Below are 18,508 nucleotides of genomic sequence, written 5' to 3'. Positions count from 1 at the left end.
CTCAATCAGGAAAAGCAACTTAGAGTCACAAAGTCATGCAGTACAGAACAAGGCCATTCGGCCCTACTCGTGCATGCCAACCTAGATGTCCCATCTAAGCTAGTCCCATTTTCCCTCTGAACCTTTCTCGTCCATGTATCCAACTTTCGTTTAAATGCTGTTATGGTACCTGCCTCAGTTACCTCTTCTGGCAGCTCATTCCATGTATCCATCATCCTCTGAGTGCCCCTTAGATTTCTAATAAGTTTTGTCCATCTCACCTTTAACCTATATCCAAATGTAGCCTCACCAACGTTCAGTACATAAGAGGAAATTTCTCCTCATCGTAGAGCCCCAACAAAACGTCCCAACTTTCCTCTGTTCTACATTCACCTACTATTCACTGTGAAGGTCTTGCCCAGGTTTGACTTCCTAAAATGCAACACCCTGCACTTTTCTGCATTAGCCATTCCTCAGTCCACTTGCCCAGTTAAACAAGATCCTGCTGTGGCTTCCCTACACCCAGCTTGCCAAGCCCTTTAAGACTGTTGTAAGTTTCAAAGTTCTCATTGTTCTAAACTATAAATGCATTCCCAGTTTATTTAATCTCTCCTCATTGAAGCATACTGGCCATTACTGCAACCAGTCCCGTGAATTTTCCTTCCTGTGCTCGCTCAATGGCAATTACAATCTTTATTGGGTAAGGAGACCAGAATTGTACACACATCTTTGTAAACAATAAAGTTTGTTATCACTCAAAGGAATAGAGGTTGTCGATATACTGCACAGGTAATCGTGCATAATTGATCTCAATTTTAACAACATGGCTTACAGTTTATTACTTAAGCTTCACACACAATAAATTAAATCATTGTTTCACCATCCTAAAATGGCATCAATATTTATCCAATTGTCCCAAATACGCAGTAACAATTAAAAAGCCTAAGAGACGTTGCAGGAAGTACATGAAAAATATCTTTCCACATGATAATTAATCAGGTGTAAAAATCACTGCCCTGAACGTACTTATCAAAGTAAAAGTTGCACAACATTTAGAAACACAGAAAACCCTTCAGCATAACACTGCCAGTAAAGGGTGTGGCTTGACTGGGTCCAAGATCGAAGGAGGCAGCTGTTTTAAAGGCCTCTCAAACATATCAGTGAGAAAACATCGCCGAGGTTGCAGGAAAGAAGACTATAATTTTTCAAAGGGTTGTTGTATTTACATTTTTATTTAACTGCATAAAACGCTGCAACCATTTCCTCAGGACCATGTACACTGTGAAGACTGCCTGTGTCTGGGGTTGGCTCTTTCTGTGCTGTTCTGTGAGAGCATGCACTGTAGCAGATGACCTTGTGGGAGCCAAATGCCCAGGAGATATCATCCTTGGGGGATTATTTCCAGTGCATCAGCAGGTGAAGAATTTAAATCACCTTAAACCAGACCCACTAGAATGCACAGGGTAAGTGTCTTGTTGTTCATGTTTTTCATTTCTTATTGCCATAAAGAGTCATTAACAAAAATGGGTCTGACTCAGTGTTAGATTTCAATTGATAAAAGTTTCACGTGTCGTATAGAAATCTAAGCTGGAAAAAAGAAAGCCAATGAGGCAGATTCGTCTGATTATTGGACGTCAAAAGAAAATATTTGGCTGCTCAAATATTTTGATTTTAAATATTTGATTTTAAATTTTGATTTAGAACAAAACAACTTCATTTCCCATTTTTACCACTTTCACTGCCATTCCCAGAGTCAGTTTGCATGTTGAATATTTCCATCTGTATGCGGGGTGATTGCTCTAATCTATATTACCTTTGTCTTTTGATGTCACTAAAAACTGGGGCTGCATGTAGGAGATTGAGGAATGGAAGATTTCTCCTATTTTGTGTGTCATTACAATGATGTGGGTCACCATAAATGGAGCGTGAGATCAGTTTTCAGGTCTGCTTCCTCTTTATTAAAGCACCATCAACCTGCCACTTAACTGTTGACTTATTGATTCGCTTACTTCTACCCACATAATGTAAGCCATTTGATTTGATTTAAACACGTTACGAAACAGAACATTTAAACCAAATATCAGTTATTTTCAACTTTGTATCACCATGATATAAGAAGCACTTTAAAATAGTACATTCTTGTGCATCTAAAGAATTTTGAATAACATTTAATGTTTTGATTTATTAATTGACACTTTCCTGAAACTGCAATTGATAGACAAAATGAAAGTGGTGTCTGGTGAAGCTTCAAAAGTAATTGGACCAAACCGGGGTCACACTAGTCCTCAGACCATCTACACAGTTGTACGGCCAGATCTATTCTATTATTTTTCAGTCTTCATTTGACCCATTACTTACGCTCTCCGGTATTTCCTAACAACATGTGTAACACATTTATTACATGTATTACATTTAAAAGACACTTGGATAAGTATATGAGTGGAAAAGGTGCAGAGGAATATAGGTCAGCCACTGGCAAATGGGTCTAGCTTGGTTCTGCTACTTGGTTGACATGAACAACTTGCACCAAAAGATCTGGTTCAATGAGATATAGCTCTGTGACATGTTACATTTTCACAAGAGGTATAAATCTTGCAGTCAGACAATGCCAAAAGTACAGGCTGCAAGGTTCAACGATTCAATGACATGCAATTCCAGACTTTATCCTTCCTGACAGATGCTAGCTAACAAATGGTGCCTATTGTTGAAACGCTAAGTAGTTGAATAAATATGAACTCCCTTGAATAGTTTCGATTTTTATTCTCTGGTCAGGAGTCTGTGACATAAAGTGAACAGGCTGCTGCAAATTATTGCAATTGTATAACAATGATAGGTTCTGCTCTTACCGTGCAAAACTGAGCTTAAAAGCCAAAATATGCGGTGAATGAAAACGTACAATATGCTTTTCATTAAAAAGTTGCAAGATGTCAATTTTGGAAGATTTAAAGAGGTGCAAAATCAATGCCTATTAAATGGCCATAATGACCACAAGCAGGAGATGAATAAATCCTGGCCAGAACTGCTGTAATATCTTTGTCTTCTCCTATTCTCTTTAGTTTAGTTTAGTTTAGTTTAGTTTAGTTTAGTTTAGTTTAGTTTAGTTTAGTTTAGTTTAGTTTAGAGGTACAGCGTGGAAACAGGCCCTTCGGCCCACTGAGTCCGCACTGACCAGCGATCCTTGCACATTAACACTATCCCACACTAGGGAAATTTTGAAATTTTACCAAGCCAATTAACCTACAAACCTGTACGTCTTTGGAGTGTGGGAGAAAACCAAAGTTCTCAGAGAAAACCCTCGCAGGTCACGGGGAGAACGTACAAACTCCACACAGACATGCACCCGTAGCCAGGATCGAAACCGGGTCTCTGGTGCTTTTCTTTTCTCTTTATTTGGGGATATATACAAGGTAAAACATTGACAAAATTATGCATTGCCGAGGTTAACATAATCTATATAAACTACAGGAGGCGGTGCCTTGCGGGGAGGCGTTGGGAATGGTTCGGGGACCCAGCGGGTGCTGCCTGCTGCCATGCGGCGGCAGGCCTGGCTCGCCGTTGCAAGCAGAAGAATAAAACAGTTTGATGAACCTTTTGTAACATTGTCAGTGCCAGAAACATGGCGACTCTTGTGCACTGCCGAAGTAAGGACTGCTGTACGATTTTACCGGGTTGCATCCAAAAAAAAAGTATTTCACTGCACCTAGGTACATAGAAACATAGAAACATAGAAAATAGGTGCAGGAGGAGGCCATTCGGCCCTTCAAGCCAGCACCGCCATTCATTGTGATCATGGCTGATCGTCCACAATCAATAACCCGTGCGTGTCTTCTCCCCAAATCCCTTGATTCCACTAGCCGCTAGAGCTCTATCTAACTCTCTCTTAAATCCACCCAGTGATTTGGCTTCCACTGCCCTCTGTGGCAGAGAATTCCACAATTCACAACTCTCTGGGTGAAAAAGTTTCTTCTCACCTCAGTTTTCAATGGCCTCCCCTTTATTCTAACACTGTGGCCCCTGGTTCTGGACTCGCCCAACATTGGGAAAATTTTTCCTGCATCTAGCTTGTCCAGTCCTTTTATAATTTTATATGTTTCTATACTATCCCCTCTCATCCTTCTAAACTCCAGTGAATACAAGCCTAGTCTATTCAATCTTTCCTCATATGACAGTCCCGCCATCCCAGGAATCAATCTCGTGAACCTACGCTGCAATTTGACAATAAAGATTCAAATTGAAACATTGATTTTATTTTTAAGTTAGAGTAACTTTGAACAAAATTATAACATTGCGCAGCCATCTGTCAAATTTAAAAGCTGATAAGATTGAACATATTTTTAAACTCTTTCTTTAATAATGCAATCCCACAAGGAGAGTGTGTAACTATATGCCAAACTTTAACTCCTTTCTGACCAGGTGATTGCACAACTCAGGAACTTCCTACAGTTTATCTCATAGAGTATGGAACAAAAAAACAAGAGTAAACACTTACTGGAAATTTAAATATGTTTCTTGCAAACATTGTGGAGTAATCCTACACTTCTGCATGATGATGAAGGTCTCGAAAAAATCAGGCTGCATTTTTATAGTTTTATGACCTCTCTTTAGTTACCATGGCTGGGTTCTCTCTGAGGAGGTAGACACAGTAAGAATTAATCCTGCTTTCTGTCAATGAGATCTTTTTCAAGGTTGAAGATAGCATTGTTATATTTGTAATTTATTCACTGCAAATGGTTCAAGTCATTTGCTGCTTTGAACTCTTCAAATAACGAAATGAAAAATTACAAAAACAATCACTTGTGACATAAGGATTATTGTAAATGAGAATTACTCAGAAAATAAAAAAGTTTTTAATTAGTCAGATGATAAAGATGGACAGCTACTTAAGGTACTTGTTTCTGTATTCTTGCTATTGAGGGCGTGCAGCGTAGGTTCACTAGGTTAATTCCCGGAATGGCGGGACTGTCGTACGTTGAAAGAATGGAACCGACTGGGCTTTAACACGGTCATCCCGAGCAGACTGGTCACCAAACTTTCAGACCTTGGATTTTCCCAAACCATCTGCCAATGGATCAAGGACTTCCTGACCAACCGCCCCCAGACTGTCAAAATAGGCCCTCACCTCTCCTCCACCATTACACTGAGCACCGGCTCACCACAGGGCTGTGTGTTGAGCCCCATCCTTTACTCCCTCTACACTCACGACTGCGCCCCCACCCATCCCACCAACACCATCATCAAGTTCGCGGATGACACGACTGTGGTTGGACTCATCTCAGAAGGAGATGAGACAGCCTATAGGGATGAAATCCAAAGGCTGGCAGCATGGTGTTCAGTGAACAATCTGGTCCTGAACTCCTCCAAAACAAAGGAACTTATAATTGACTTTAGAAAAACCAGTGGAGATTACGACCCACTCTACATCAATGGGGTCTGTGTGGAAAGGGTACCAGCTTTCAGGTTCCTGGGTACGCACATCGCAGAGGATCTTACCTGGTCTACCAACACCATCACCACAGTAAAGAAGGCACAGCAGAGACTCCACTTCCTGAGGATCCTCAGGAAAACCAACCTGCAGGAGAAGCTCATGTTGTCCTTCTATCGCTGCTCCATTGAGAGTGTGCTGGCATACTGTATAACCACATGGTATGCCAGCTGCTCAGAAAAGGACAGGAAGGCCCTTCAGAGGGTCATCACGACGGCCCAGAAGATCATCGGCTGCTCACTGCCCTCCCTGGAGCACCTGTTCAGCCTACGCTGCCTCAGTAGAGCAGGCAAAATAATAAAAGATCCATCCCACCCCGGCCACCGTCTGTTTGTTCATCTGCCCTCTGGTCGACGTTACAGGTCGATCAAATCCCGAACAAACAGACTTAAAAACAGTTTTTACCCCAGGGCCATACGAGAACTGAACACTACCTTTGCACTAGGCAACACCGTTAAAAAATCTTGTAATTAATATAATTGTATTTAATTGTATTTATGTATTTATTTGTTTTTGCATTTATTGCATATATGTTTGTACGCACCGTCAGGATTGGCTATTTTTTAATTTCGTTGTACTCGTTGCAATGACAATAAATGAATATTATTATTGTATACACTGGAATTTTGAAGGATGAGAGGGGATCTTATTGAAACATATAAGATTATTAAGGGATTGGACACGCTAGAGGCAGGAAACATGTTCCCAATGTTGGGGGAGTCCAGAACCAGGGGCCACAGTTTAAGAATAAGGGGTAGGCCATTTGGAACAGAGATGAGGAAAAACTTTTTCAGTCAGAGAGTTGTGGATTTCAGTCAGAGAGTTGTGGATTACTTGTCTCACTTCCCCACAGTTCATAGGTTCACAGGTTATTGGAGCAGAATTAGGCCATTCAGCCCACCAAGTCTACTCTGCCTTTCAATCATGGCTGATCTATCTTTCCCTCTCAACCCCATTCTCCCACCTTCTCCCCTTAACCCCTGACACCCATACTAATCAAGAATCAATCAATCTCTGTCTTAAAAATACCCATTAATTTGGCCTCCATAGCCTTCTGTGGCAATGTATTCCATAGATTCACCACCCTCTGACTAAAGAAATTCCTCCTTATCTCCTTTCTAAAGATACATTCTTTTATTCTGAGGCTATTGCCTCTGGTCCTAGGCTCTCCCACTCGTTGAAACATATTATCCACATTCGCTCTATCCAGGGCCTTTCATTATTTTGTTCGTTTCAATGAGGTCCCACGAGTTCAGGCCCAGTGCAGTGTCCCCATTGCACTGAAAATATATTATTTTCAAATATTCACCCTGTACCCTTTTGAAAAGCACAATTAAATCTGACCCCATTACCCAAGCTGGCAGTAATAATCCAGAACCCAAGCATATGCTGCACTTTTCCTCAGGATTCTTTTGCTTCACTTGTATTCTACCCTTCTATTATACGTCTCCAAAGACGTACAGGTATGTAGGTTAATTGGCTGGGTAAATGTAAAAATTGTCCCTAGTGGGTGTAGGATAGTGTTAATGTACGGGGATCACTGGGCGGCACGGACTTGGAGGGCCGAAAAGGCCTGTTTCCGGCTGTATATATATGATATGATATGATATGATATTCTTCTGTCTTGATCCTTCTGCTTTGTTAAACTGTTTCTCTCATTTTTCCTCTTTCTAAACCATTCATGATTTTAAAGAGTTCTATCGCACCTCTCCTCAACTTTGAACAAGTCTAGCCGCTCCAGCGAGCAAAGCTCATAATTCCACAAGCTCTCTCCTGCACACCTTTTCAGAAGAACTGGCCGAACTGCAGTAGTTTCTTATACAGATTCATCATGATCTCTCTGCTTTAAATTAAAATTGATCCCAAGGAATATCTTTAGAAGAAATCTTTCTCTGTAAAGTTCACGATCCAAATGTCATTTTATCTACTTTCCCCTTTTAACTTCCACTTTTAACAATCTACGTACATACCTAAAAATTTCCATGTTGCAGACTCCTTAAGATTGTTCTCTTGTTTATCCGATCATTTCTTATCCTTTCTGCTGAAATGTAATACTTCATATCTTTTTGTATTATTATATCATTTTACAATCCTCACAGTTTGTTGCTCCAGATTTCAGATTTTTCTGTCTACTGAATATTTGGAAAATGTGCCCTACAAAAATGAGTCCACGTTATGAATATATATTAAGGGAACAATGGTCTTAACACATCTCGGGAACAGCTCAGCACATTTTCCTCTTGTCCAAAACAACTTCATTATTATATTCGGTAATTTAGAAAAATGTGGTTTACAAAAATTTAACATTGACTCTTCACAGGCTGATACCCAAAGCCTAACCCTATTCAGTTGCAGCATCAATAAGCTTCCATGACCATAAGGCCTTAAGCTTGTATATTTGTTGATGATTAGGCAATATTCAATTCCACATGCAATCGTAGACAAGGACCCAGATCACATCTGGTGATCAAGCAGCAAGAAAATGTTCAGGCAAATAATATTCAAGCTACAAATGTGGCAGGCAATGATTATCAACAAAATAATCTAGACACAAGGAACTGCAGTTGGTGGTTTACGAAAAAAGACATGAAGTGCTGGAGTAACTCAGTGGAAATGAGAATGTGGGTCTCTGATGATGCTGGCTGGCTTATTGAGGCTTGGACTCTTGTAGTTCCCATTGATGGTGGGGTGGTCAGTACCCATGATGGACTGGGCTGTGTTCACCACTTGTTGCAATCTTTTTCATTCCTCAGTTTCACGTTGCATGATGCAACCAGTCAATATGCTCTCTACTGTACACTAGGAGAAGTTCGAGAGTATTCATTGACTTACTGAATCTCCTAAATCTTCTCAGGAAATAGAGGCATTGATGGGCTTTCTATATGATTGCATCAATGTGCTTGGTCCAGGACAGATCATCAGAGATATAGACGCTCAGGATTTGAAGCATTTGACTTCCTCCACCACCATCCCTTCGATGAAGATAGGTTTGTGTATCCTCATCCTTCCTCTTCCAAAGTCCACAATCAGTTCCTTTGTCTTACTAATCTTGAGAGTAAGGTTATTGTTCTGGAATCATTTGGGCAATCGATTGATCTTCCTCCAACACTCTGACTTACGGTAAATTCATTTCAAGGGGGACCTACCTGACAGCATGGAGGTTCACCAGTTGGGCTGCACCTTCATGGACAACATATTCTGACTGATGTGAAGCCCATATCCCCCAAAATAAATGAATAATAGATAAATATGCCTAATATGTAAATAAACAATTATATTTTAATTTGCTCAAAAATTCTTTTTGACATTATGGATTACCATAGAACGTACTATGGTTATACTATGCCAGAGAATTATCCTTTTCAAAGCTTAACAATTAATAATGTTTTTTTTCTTTTAAAGATTTGATGTCCAGTCTTTTATCTGGGTCCAGGCTATGATACACACCATTGAAATGATAAACAACTCCTCACTGCTAAATGGTATTAAACTCGGATATGAAATATATGACTCATGTTCCGACGCCTCCAAGGCCATAATAGCTACAATGAAGTTACTTTCTAAGTCAAATTCCACAGGCAATCTTCTGGAAGTTCGTTGCAACTACACTGACTACAAGACAACTGTGAAAGCAGTAGTGGGCGAAGTGTATTCTGAGCTGTCAATTCCCATAGCAAGAATATTCAATGTAATGCTCATGCCTCAGGTATGTAAAACATTTTGTAACCATTGTTTTAGTCTTCAAAGATGTGTGCTTCTTTTGTGCGTTCAGAGGCTAGAGTTTGCTGCAGTAGGGCATCTAACCATATTTACCTGCAGTAGGACTTGCTCACTCCACCCTTCAGTTTAAAGTACTGTATCTTTACCCACATATTTCTTAAGAATGGGAATTGATAATGTTACAGAAAGGGAGAAAGAACATGCGGGAATTAAGCAACCAGCAAGCAGTGTGTTTGGTTCATCAATGCCATTCAATACTTGGGATAGGACTAATAGGAATTTTAAGGAATGGATCAATGATCAAATCAGGCACAGAGGTTGAAATACTGAGACAGAAAGGAAAAATTAGATTGAAAGGTAAAGCAAAAGAAAAAAATAAAATAAAAAAATTACTGAAAATACGGTTCAATCTGAAAACAAACACAATTTAAATAATTGAAATCATAAAAATGAAAGTGAAATCATTTAAATAGATTAGATTATCGATTAAATGGTTTAAATAGATATTCACCTTTCCATTTGACTGCCAATCCATTGCAATACAAACCCAGTGAATTCAACAGCATCCTGCAGTTGGTTAACCTTCAAGGGGTCTAAGAGTCCACCTGTGTGGTGAACTCACAGATTTAGCCTTCCAAAAGCGTCAGTAGGTCTAGATTTTATATGTTTGACAATGCATTTGTGGAAGTCCCAGAGTGACTGCTGCTTAAACAATAGAGCACAGGAACAAGCCCTTTGGCCCTCATTGTCTGTGCCGAACATGGTCCAAGACCAAATCTTATCTGCCTGCACATAATCCATTCCGTATTCAAGAGTTAGCTCTTAGGGCTAACAGAATCGAGGGATATGGGGAGAAAGCAGGAACAGGGTACTGATTTTGGATGATCAGCTATGATCATATTGAATGGCGGTGCTAGTTCGAAAGGCCAAATGGCCTACTCCTGTACCTACCTTCTATGTTTAATCCACATTCTCCCATTTCCTGCATACCCATATGCCTTTCCAAAAGTCTCCTAAATGCCACATTCATATCTCCACCACCACACATTGTAAAGTCTGTACAATTGTCTGAATTATGCTGTTTAACCACCAAAACAATCATCCTTTGAACTTCTGAGACAAAACTGCATTCTGCTAAGTAATGCAGAAAGATGTGTTGCAATCACATATACGTGCATAAATGGGCAGCTATTACCCCTTGATTAATTTGTGCACCATGCACCATGCTACAGGCGGTCCTGTGCGCGCGGCTGAGGGAGGGGGGTGAGGGGAGGGGGGGATAAGGGAGGTTGACGAGGAATGGAGTGGGTGGTGGGGGAGGGGGGTTGAGGGGGGGTGGACTGGGTGAGTGGGGGAGGGGAGGGTTAAAGAGGGTTTAGGGGGGATCGAGTGGGGAGGAAGGGGATAAGGGGGGGTGAGGGGGGATGGAGTGGGTGAGTGGGGGGAGGGGGAGGGGAGAAGTGGGGGAGGGGGAGGGCAAGAGGGGAAGGGTGGAGTGGAGTAGGAAAGGGAGCTGGACCAATGCAGGAGAGGTTTGGCGCCAACGGGTCTGGGGAGTGTCCCCTGGGGCCGTAGGCGGGCGAGGGGGGGACAGGGAAGGGGAGAGGCAGCCACACACCTCTGCCCTGTGTGGCCAGTGCTGCGGGCAGTGCGAGCCATGGAACCGAAACACCTCCTGCAGGTTGGCGGCGAATGGTGGGGACGGCCATCGGCCAGTGCTACGGGCAGAGCGAGCCATGGACCAGAACCATTGGGTGGAAAGCTCTCAGCAAACCTACCGATCCGTGGACCCGTTGCCGGGCGGGGAGTGTCCCCCGGGGCCATGGGCGGGTGAGGGGCGACAGGGAGTGAGAGGGTGTCACTCACTTCTGCCCCGTGTGGCCAGTGCTGTGGACAAAGCGAGCCGTGGACCCGAAACCGCTCCTGCAGTGATCAGCGGTGAACGGCAGCGACGGCCATCTTGTTGTACCCTGTTGAATTATTTGCCACCGCGCTGCACCATGGGAGGAAGGTCAGGGGCAGTGCAGCCGGGATGGGCGCCGGTCCTCCCACTGGTCCTCCTGGGGGAGGGGGGAGCGCATTTGTTAAAGTTTGTGAAGTAAAATGTTTTTAAAAAGTAACAAAAGTCAATGTAGTCTGTCCGCAAGGGAATGGTGAGTAGGGTGGGCCTAAAATTGTGGCGCAATCGTGGACTTTTTTTCCAGGATGAAAACCACATATAAACACATACAGGACAAGGTCAAACTAACAAACAAACGGGGGAACAAACAAGATGAGAGTTTTAGTAATATATAGACACAAGTGCTTGACTTGCACATCTTCACAGGTGAAATTCCATGTTCTGTGTGCACCTAATATTTGCTTCCATGTAAATCTCATTGAACTTTTTTCTTCTATTCCCATTGCTTTCCAGATTAGTTTTGCATCATCTGCTTCCATTCTCAGTAACAAGGGGAGATTTGCATCATTTTTACGCACTGTGCCAAGTGACATCCATCAGACAAAGGCTTTGGCCAAACTTGTCAGCTACTTTAAGTGGAACTGGATTGGGATTATCGCAACCGATGATGAATACGGCAAGTCTGCAGTGACTGACTTTGTTTCAAATGCACAGAAGTACAACGTTTGTATTGGTTTCAAGGAACAGATTCCCAATTACGTGTGTGATATCCAGAGTCACGAACGGATAGAGAACCTGATTTCAAAAATTGAAAAAACCCCCAATGCAAGTGTTATTATTCTGTTTGCGAAACAAGCAATTGTCGTTAAACTGTTCAATGAAATCATCCGCCGGGGGATCAAAAGAACATGGATTGCCAGTGATGCTTGGTCCATGTCCAGAGGAGTTGCAAAGATGAGGAATATAAAAACAGTAGGAAACATTATGGGTTTCTCTTTCAAGATTGGATGCATTCCTGGCTTTTTGACACATTTAAGAAACCTAAGGACACCACCCCGGGGATTTAACAAGTTCATTGAAAAATACAAGCAACTTCATTCCATGTGTTCAAATCAAGTAAACAATTACACAGAAACGTGCAGTGCATTCGCACCGCAGTGCCCATTTCCAGAGTCCAAGAAACTGATACAACCTCTCAATTGTGACCAAGCAAATGAAGGCTTGTCAGATATAGATGAAGATGATATAAGTCATAATATTGAGTTAGGTGTCACTTATGCAGTGTATTTGGCAACTAAATCAATTGCTTATGGTCTAAGGAATCTTCTAAAATGTGAAGGAGTTTGTGAGAAAAACTTTGATTTTCAACCATGGAAGGTAGATATTTTTAGTCTAATATTATTCTTTATTTGCTGTAAGCTATTCTCACTTGACCATGAATGTAATTATTAAATAATCTCATAACTGTACAGCAGTGAGCACATTCTCATGTTTGGCTTGCATTGATTCCTATTGTCTGTCCCGTTTTGAATGTCAGTGATTTTCACGATGCGACTCTGAGTATATGCCTTCATTATCTGCTACCTCAGAGCTATCGGGTGAAGATGCATGTTTGATATAGATGACTGTTTCGATGCATAGCACAAACAGGCCAAAAATAATGCTACCAGTTTTTAGCAAAATCTTTGTCAAATTTTAAAATATCAACTGTCTATCATCCTGATCTATTTCAAGGCCTTGAAATATTTTGTGAGATTGGTAGTATATTGAAAATCAAATTTGTAACTTTGCACAATAGTGAAAAAATAGTGAAATTACCATTAGAGGTAGGCCATTTAGAACAGAGACGAGGAAGAACTTTTTAACTCAGAGTTGTGAAGCTGTGGAATTCTCTGTCTCAGAAGGCAGTGGAGGCCAATTCTCTGGATGCTTTCAATAGAGAATTAGATAGAGCTCTTAATGATAGCGGAGTCAGGGGATATGGGGAGAAGGCAAGAATGGGGTAATGATTGTGCATGATCAGCCATGATCACGGTGAATGGCGGTGCTGGCTCGAATGGGCTGAATGGCCTACTCCTGCACCTATTGTCTATTATTATATCTGTCACTTTGACACTACCCAGTCAAGTGGGCTCCTTTAGTGTAAATTGTCCTTAGAGGGAAAAACATGTGCACTCATCACTGGGTTTCAGTTTAGTTTATTGTCACGTGTACCGAGGTACAGCTTTTGTTGTGCGCTAACCAGTCAGCAGAAAGACAATAGATGATTGCAATTGATCCATTTACTATAGGTACATGATAGGGAGATTGAACCCACAGCAACTAAATTGTCAACAGTTACGTATGTTAGTGGTTTTCTTCACATGACAGCTATCTAGTTTAGCTGCCAAACATGAAATCTACCTTTTCAATTCCTAATCTTGCTAAAATGGTTAGTACAATAATAATTTGTCTTTTTACAGTTACTGGAAGCAATAAGAACGATGCATTTCACTGAAGGTGCAGGACAGTTTTACTTTGACAAGTTTGGGGATTCTATAACTGGATATGACCTCATACAATGGGTTATGAATGATGAGTTCACCAAGTTTAAAACCGTTGGAGAATACAAACTTCGGGATAACAATGTACATATTCACAATGACGCCTTCAAAAGCATCGGAAAGGTTGGAATTAACTTATTGATGGGCAGCTTAATCGTACAATTGATTTCTTAAAATCTTAGTCATAAAGAGATACAGCTCAGAAGCAGGCCCTTCAGTCCAGCATATCCATGCTGACCATGAAGCACCCATCTAGAGTCATAGAGTCAATACAGTGTGGAAACAAGCCCTTTGCCCCAACTTGCTCGCACCAACCAATATATCCCATCTACGCTAATCCCAACTGCCTGCGTTTGACTCATATCTCATTAAACCTGTCCTATCCATGTATCTGTCTAAATAGGCTATATCTGTCATAGGCTATAGGGTGATGTTGTGAAAGCATGTGAAATCGTATCCAGTGAATTTACATAACTAACAGGATGGGTCCCAGTATCGACTGCTGTGGGACACCACTGCTCACAGGCTTCCAATCACTCAAACCCTCCTCCTCCACCATCTGCTCCCTTCAACAAGCTGATCTTGGAACCAGTTTGTCAAGAGCTGTGGAGTCAGTTTGTCAATCTTGCCTAGAAACCATGGGCTGTAATTCATTGGACCGATCTTCAATGTGGGACATTGTCAAAGATGCATGCAGATTATATCATTCCCATTGCCCTCATCAATAAATTTTGTTGCCTCTTTTGAATCTCAATCACAACTCTATAAGTTTGAAGATTGTTTTGAATAGGGAGAAGGCTAGACTTTGAGGGAAAGTGCTATATTGGAGTCAGGCAAGGTATAATGTTATTAGGCAAGAGCTCGGGAGGGTAAACAGCGACCGATTGTTATGACCATCTGACTTGTGGGAGTTGTTTAAAGGCCACTTGATCAATGTTCAGAGCCTGCATGTTTCATTAAGGAGTAGGGATAAGGATGGCAGAGTAACGGAACCTTAGACGACCAGAAATGATGCAAATTTGGTCAAAAAGAAAAGGAACTGCATGTAAAGTGTAAGAGGTTGGAATCAGTCAGGGTCTTTGAGATATATAAAAAAAGGAGGAAAGAACTCCAGCGGGCAATTACAGGGGCCCCAAAGGGACCATGAAATGGCTTTGGTGAGTCGAGTTAAAGAAAATCTGAAAGTTTTTATCACGATATTAAAAACAAGAGGATAACCAGGGAGAATGTAGGACCACTCAAGGATAAATGGGGGGGGGGGGGGGGGCGAGAGGGGGTGGAATGTGTGCTTGGAGTCGTTAGGCGAGGTACTGAACTACTATTTGCATGTTTTCACCAAAGAGAAATACATGGAGGATAATGAGATCCGTGTGGAAAATACTAATTATGCAAAGGGTGTATGTGATCAAGGAGGAGGAGTTGTTGGGGCTCTTGAAGAGCATTCAGGTGGATAAATCCTCAGGACCTGATAGGATTTACCCCAGGTTATTCGGAGAGGCAAGAGAGAACTGTGAGGGAGCCTCGATGAAGATCTATGTATCTTTTCTCATCACAGGCTCGGTCCCGGAGGACCGGAGTGTAGCTAATGTTGTTCTTGTACTTAAGAAGAGGAGTGGAGGGAATCCAGGGAATTATAGGCTGGTGAGCCTCACGTCAGTGGTAGGGAAACTATTGGCGAGGATATTTTGATTTAGTCCCATTTGAAAGACAATGGGTTAACAGAAATTCAATCATTAAAGCAATGACAGTTTGATGAATTCATCATTTTTATCATTTCACTAGGCTGTGCTTTCCAATTGTTCCCGGTCCTGTAAACCCGGAGAAAGGAAGAAAGCATATTCCTTACACACCTGCTGTTATGATTGCGTGCCTTGTGCTGAGGGATACCATTCTGCAGGATGGGGTAAGTATTGGTAATTGCTACAGACTTGTAAAGTTGTGCACTTATAAAGGTCATATCTCTAGTACCCATGGCCAACTCTAACATCACAAATATTGAATTTAGAGAAAAAAGCTCGAGAAACTAGAGCTGTTTTTCTTGAAAATAATTTTAACAGAGACCCCAATAATATGAGTTTGCTGGCAAAAGACGATTTAGCACATCCCCCCAGTATTAATAAATATCAAAAACCTCACTTCAGAAATTATTGTCATGCGTAGCAATGCAATCCATGTTCTGACAAGTATTTGCATGATATTTTCTCTAACCGCTACATATTTTAAATAGTAATCTTAATTTCAATTGTTTCACATTCACCACTGGAAATGTATTTTGATATTTACTTCCTGAAATCCTCAGCGATTCTTTGGCTGCCCCTATGATTAAATATCTAGATGTTTAATTTGTTTATAATGATCAATTAAAAATTAACGCACATATAAATTGAGTACAACTTAAAGGTATATGAAACAGCAAAATAAATCAATGAACTAAGTCTGGCTAAAAATCATTCAAAATCTCCTATATTGGTTTTAGAAATTGTTTATCGGATTTGTTCATGGATGCAAAAATATTTACATTCTTTACAACACTGGTTAAAAGACATTGTGCAGATTATTAGCTGGATGAGTTAGACTGCAGCAAATGTATTCAGCTTGTGGTGTTGTGAATGTAATGCTATTTATTGGTACAAACTCGCACAAAAAAAAAGTCATGGCAATTTTGAATGAATTAAACAAATATTACAATGTTTATTTCTTTAAATACGTACCCTAACAAGGACTTTTGTTTTTCATGGCAGACATGAATGACTGTTTGAAGTGCTTCGATCACCAGTGGTCTGATGCTGGAAGTTCTGCTTGCAATTACAAGACCATTGAATACTTCAACTGGAATGATGGGTTTGCCATTGTCCTGGCAGTCTTTGCTTCTTTAGGGATACTATTAGTAATTGTGATTTTTATCATATTCTCGCTGAATTTGAAAACACCAGCAGTAAAGAGCTCTGGAGGTTATTTCTGTTTTGTAGTTCTCGTCTCACTGCTCCTCTGCTTTATAAGCACTGGATTTTTCATCGGTGAACCAACACAATTTCACTGCAAAATTAGACAGCCGCTCTTTGGAATAAGCTTTACAATATGTGTTTCTTGGATCTTTGTCAAATCCTTCAGGATCATTCTGGCATTTAATTTTGATCCACTTGTCCATCATCAGATGAAAAAAATGTATAAACCAATAGTAATTCTAACAATATGTACTCTGGTGCAAGTAATTATTTGCACACTTTGGTTGTTGTTTAAAGGACCTAATTATGTACTAAATAATACCATACCGAAAGTTTTATTACCAAAATGTGATGAGGGTTCCAATGTGGCATTTGGTATTATGTTGGGTTACATTGCTCTACTTGCATTTTTTTGTTTTTTGACTGCTTTCATGGGGAGGAAGATCCCAGATATTTACAACGAGGCCCGGTTTATCACATTCAGCATGCTCATCTACCTGATAGTGTGGATTTCATTTGTTCCTGTGCACGTCAACACTGAGGATAAATATCTCCCAGCAGTTGAAGTGGTTGCCATTCTTGCATCAAACTATGGCATCTTATGCTGCCATTTCTTTCCAAAGTGCTATTTCATTTGTTTCAAGAAGGACCAAAACACTCCTGAAAGCATTAGGAAGTATGTACGAGAGCATAACGCTCAAAAAGGTCAAGTCAACTTTCCTCAACCTTCGGAGGTGGGTGAATACTTTTGGTCTGCACCAGTATCTCCAACTACTGTGAACAGCCAAGTTTGTCAAATACCTATGAGTACATAAATTGGGACAGGAATATATTGCAGACTATATCATGGGAGTAAGGGGCAATGACTGTTAATGAGGATGCAACACTGGATTTTTAAAATTTGGATTAAACATTATAGCAAATGTAAATTCATAACTTTTCTGGTTTTTAAAACCAGTAAAAGACAACTTTTAGAACATGAGCTGCAAAGCAACCCTAAAGTTCACATGGCAGAACTAACCCATGACTAGAAGATCCAAGATTGGCTAAATTTAGATATTTGCCAGAAGCTTGTAATTGCTTTGCTAATGATCCACATTGATACAGTTATACGAGGAAGGTTCATTAAAGCCTTACTGTTACACAATGTGCTGCTTCCTTTCAAAATTGTTTTTTTGTTTAAATTATTCCAGACACTTCAATTTGGCTCAGATTACAATTGGAGAAAGGTAGATTTAGTTTATTTTAGTTTAGAGATACAGCGCAGAAACAGACCCTTCCGCCCATCGATTCTGTGCCGACCAGCGATCCCTGCACACTAACACTATCCTACACACACGAGGAACAATTTACATTTTTTTTACCAAGCCAATTAGCGTACAAACCTGTACGTCTTTGGAGTGTGGGAGGAAACCAGAGCTCCCGGATAAAACCCACGCACATCACGGGGACAACGTACAAACTGTGTACAGATAGCAACCAGAGCCAGGATCAAACCTGGGTCTCTGGCGCTGTAAGGCTGTAAGCAACTCTACCACTGCGCCATTCTGCATCCAACCAGGAATAATTCGGAGCATATGACAACTCATAAAATAAATAGTTATCTGGCTGAAAGGCAGAGAATGAAGGATAAGGAAAAAGATAATTTTTCAGAGTGGCAAGTAGTATATCGATTCTCAATTCCAAAATCCATCAAATCGCATACTTGAAATTTTTATTTTAAACATGTCCACTTAGTCTGGTTGGTCAGGGCGCCCAACAATGACTTGTTCATGAGGTGTCTGAGCTAAAAATAACGTATGCGCTGTTCATACTTCTGTGTTTTCCGTACATCCTCGAATTCCCTTCCCCTTGTTACCAACGTGCCAAAAAAGCTTAAAGTACAGCTTGTAAATCTTTATAGAACCAATACAACAATGCTTGCTGGTGTAATAAAAAT

The 18,508-nt window shown here is 40.8% G+C and overlaps 1 protein-coding gene across 1 annotated transcript; it reads left to right on the top strand.

The window, feature by feature from the left end:
• The first annotated feature begins 1,251 nt into the window (after positions 1-1,251).
• Positions 1,252-17,384, top strand: LOC144593933 (G-protein coupled receptor family C group 6 member A-like). The gene is made up of 6 exons (XM_078400067.1): positions 1,252-1,442; positions 8,864-9,167; positions 11,595-12,458; positions 13,544-13,747; positions 15,407-15,527; positions 16,366-17,384. Exons 1-6 carry the CDS (start codon positions 1,252-1,254, stop codon positions 17,382-17,384), a joined length of 2,703 nt encoding a protein of 900 aa, XP_078256193.1.
• Positions 17,385-18,508: the final 1,124 nt, after the last annotated feature.

Source organism: Rhinoraja longicauda, chromosome 5 (assembly GCF_053455715.1).
Source record: "Rhinoraja longicauda isolate Sanriku21f chromosome 5, sRhiLon1.1, whole genome shotgun sequence".
Classification (NCBI taxonomy): domain Eukaryota; kingdom Metazoa; phylum Chordata; class Chondrichthyes; order Rajiformes; family Arhynchobatidae; genus Rhinoraja; species Rhinoraja longicauda.
This window is presented reverse-complemented; position numbering and strand designations above follow the sequence as displayed.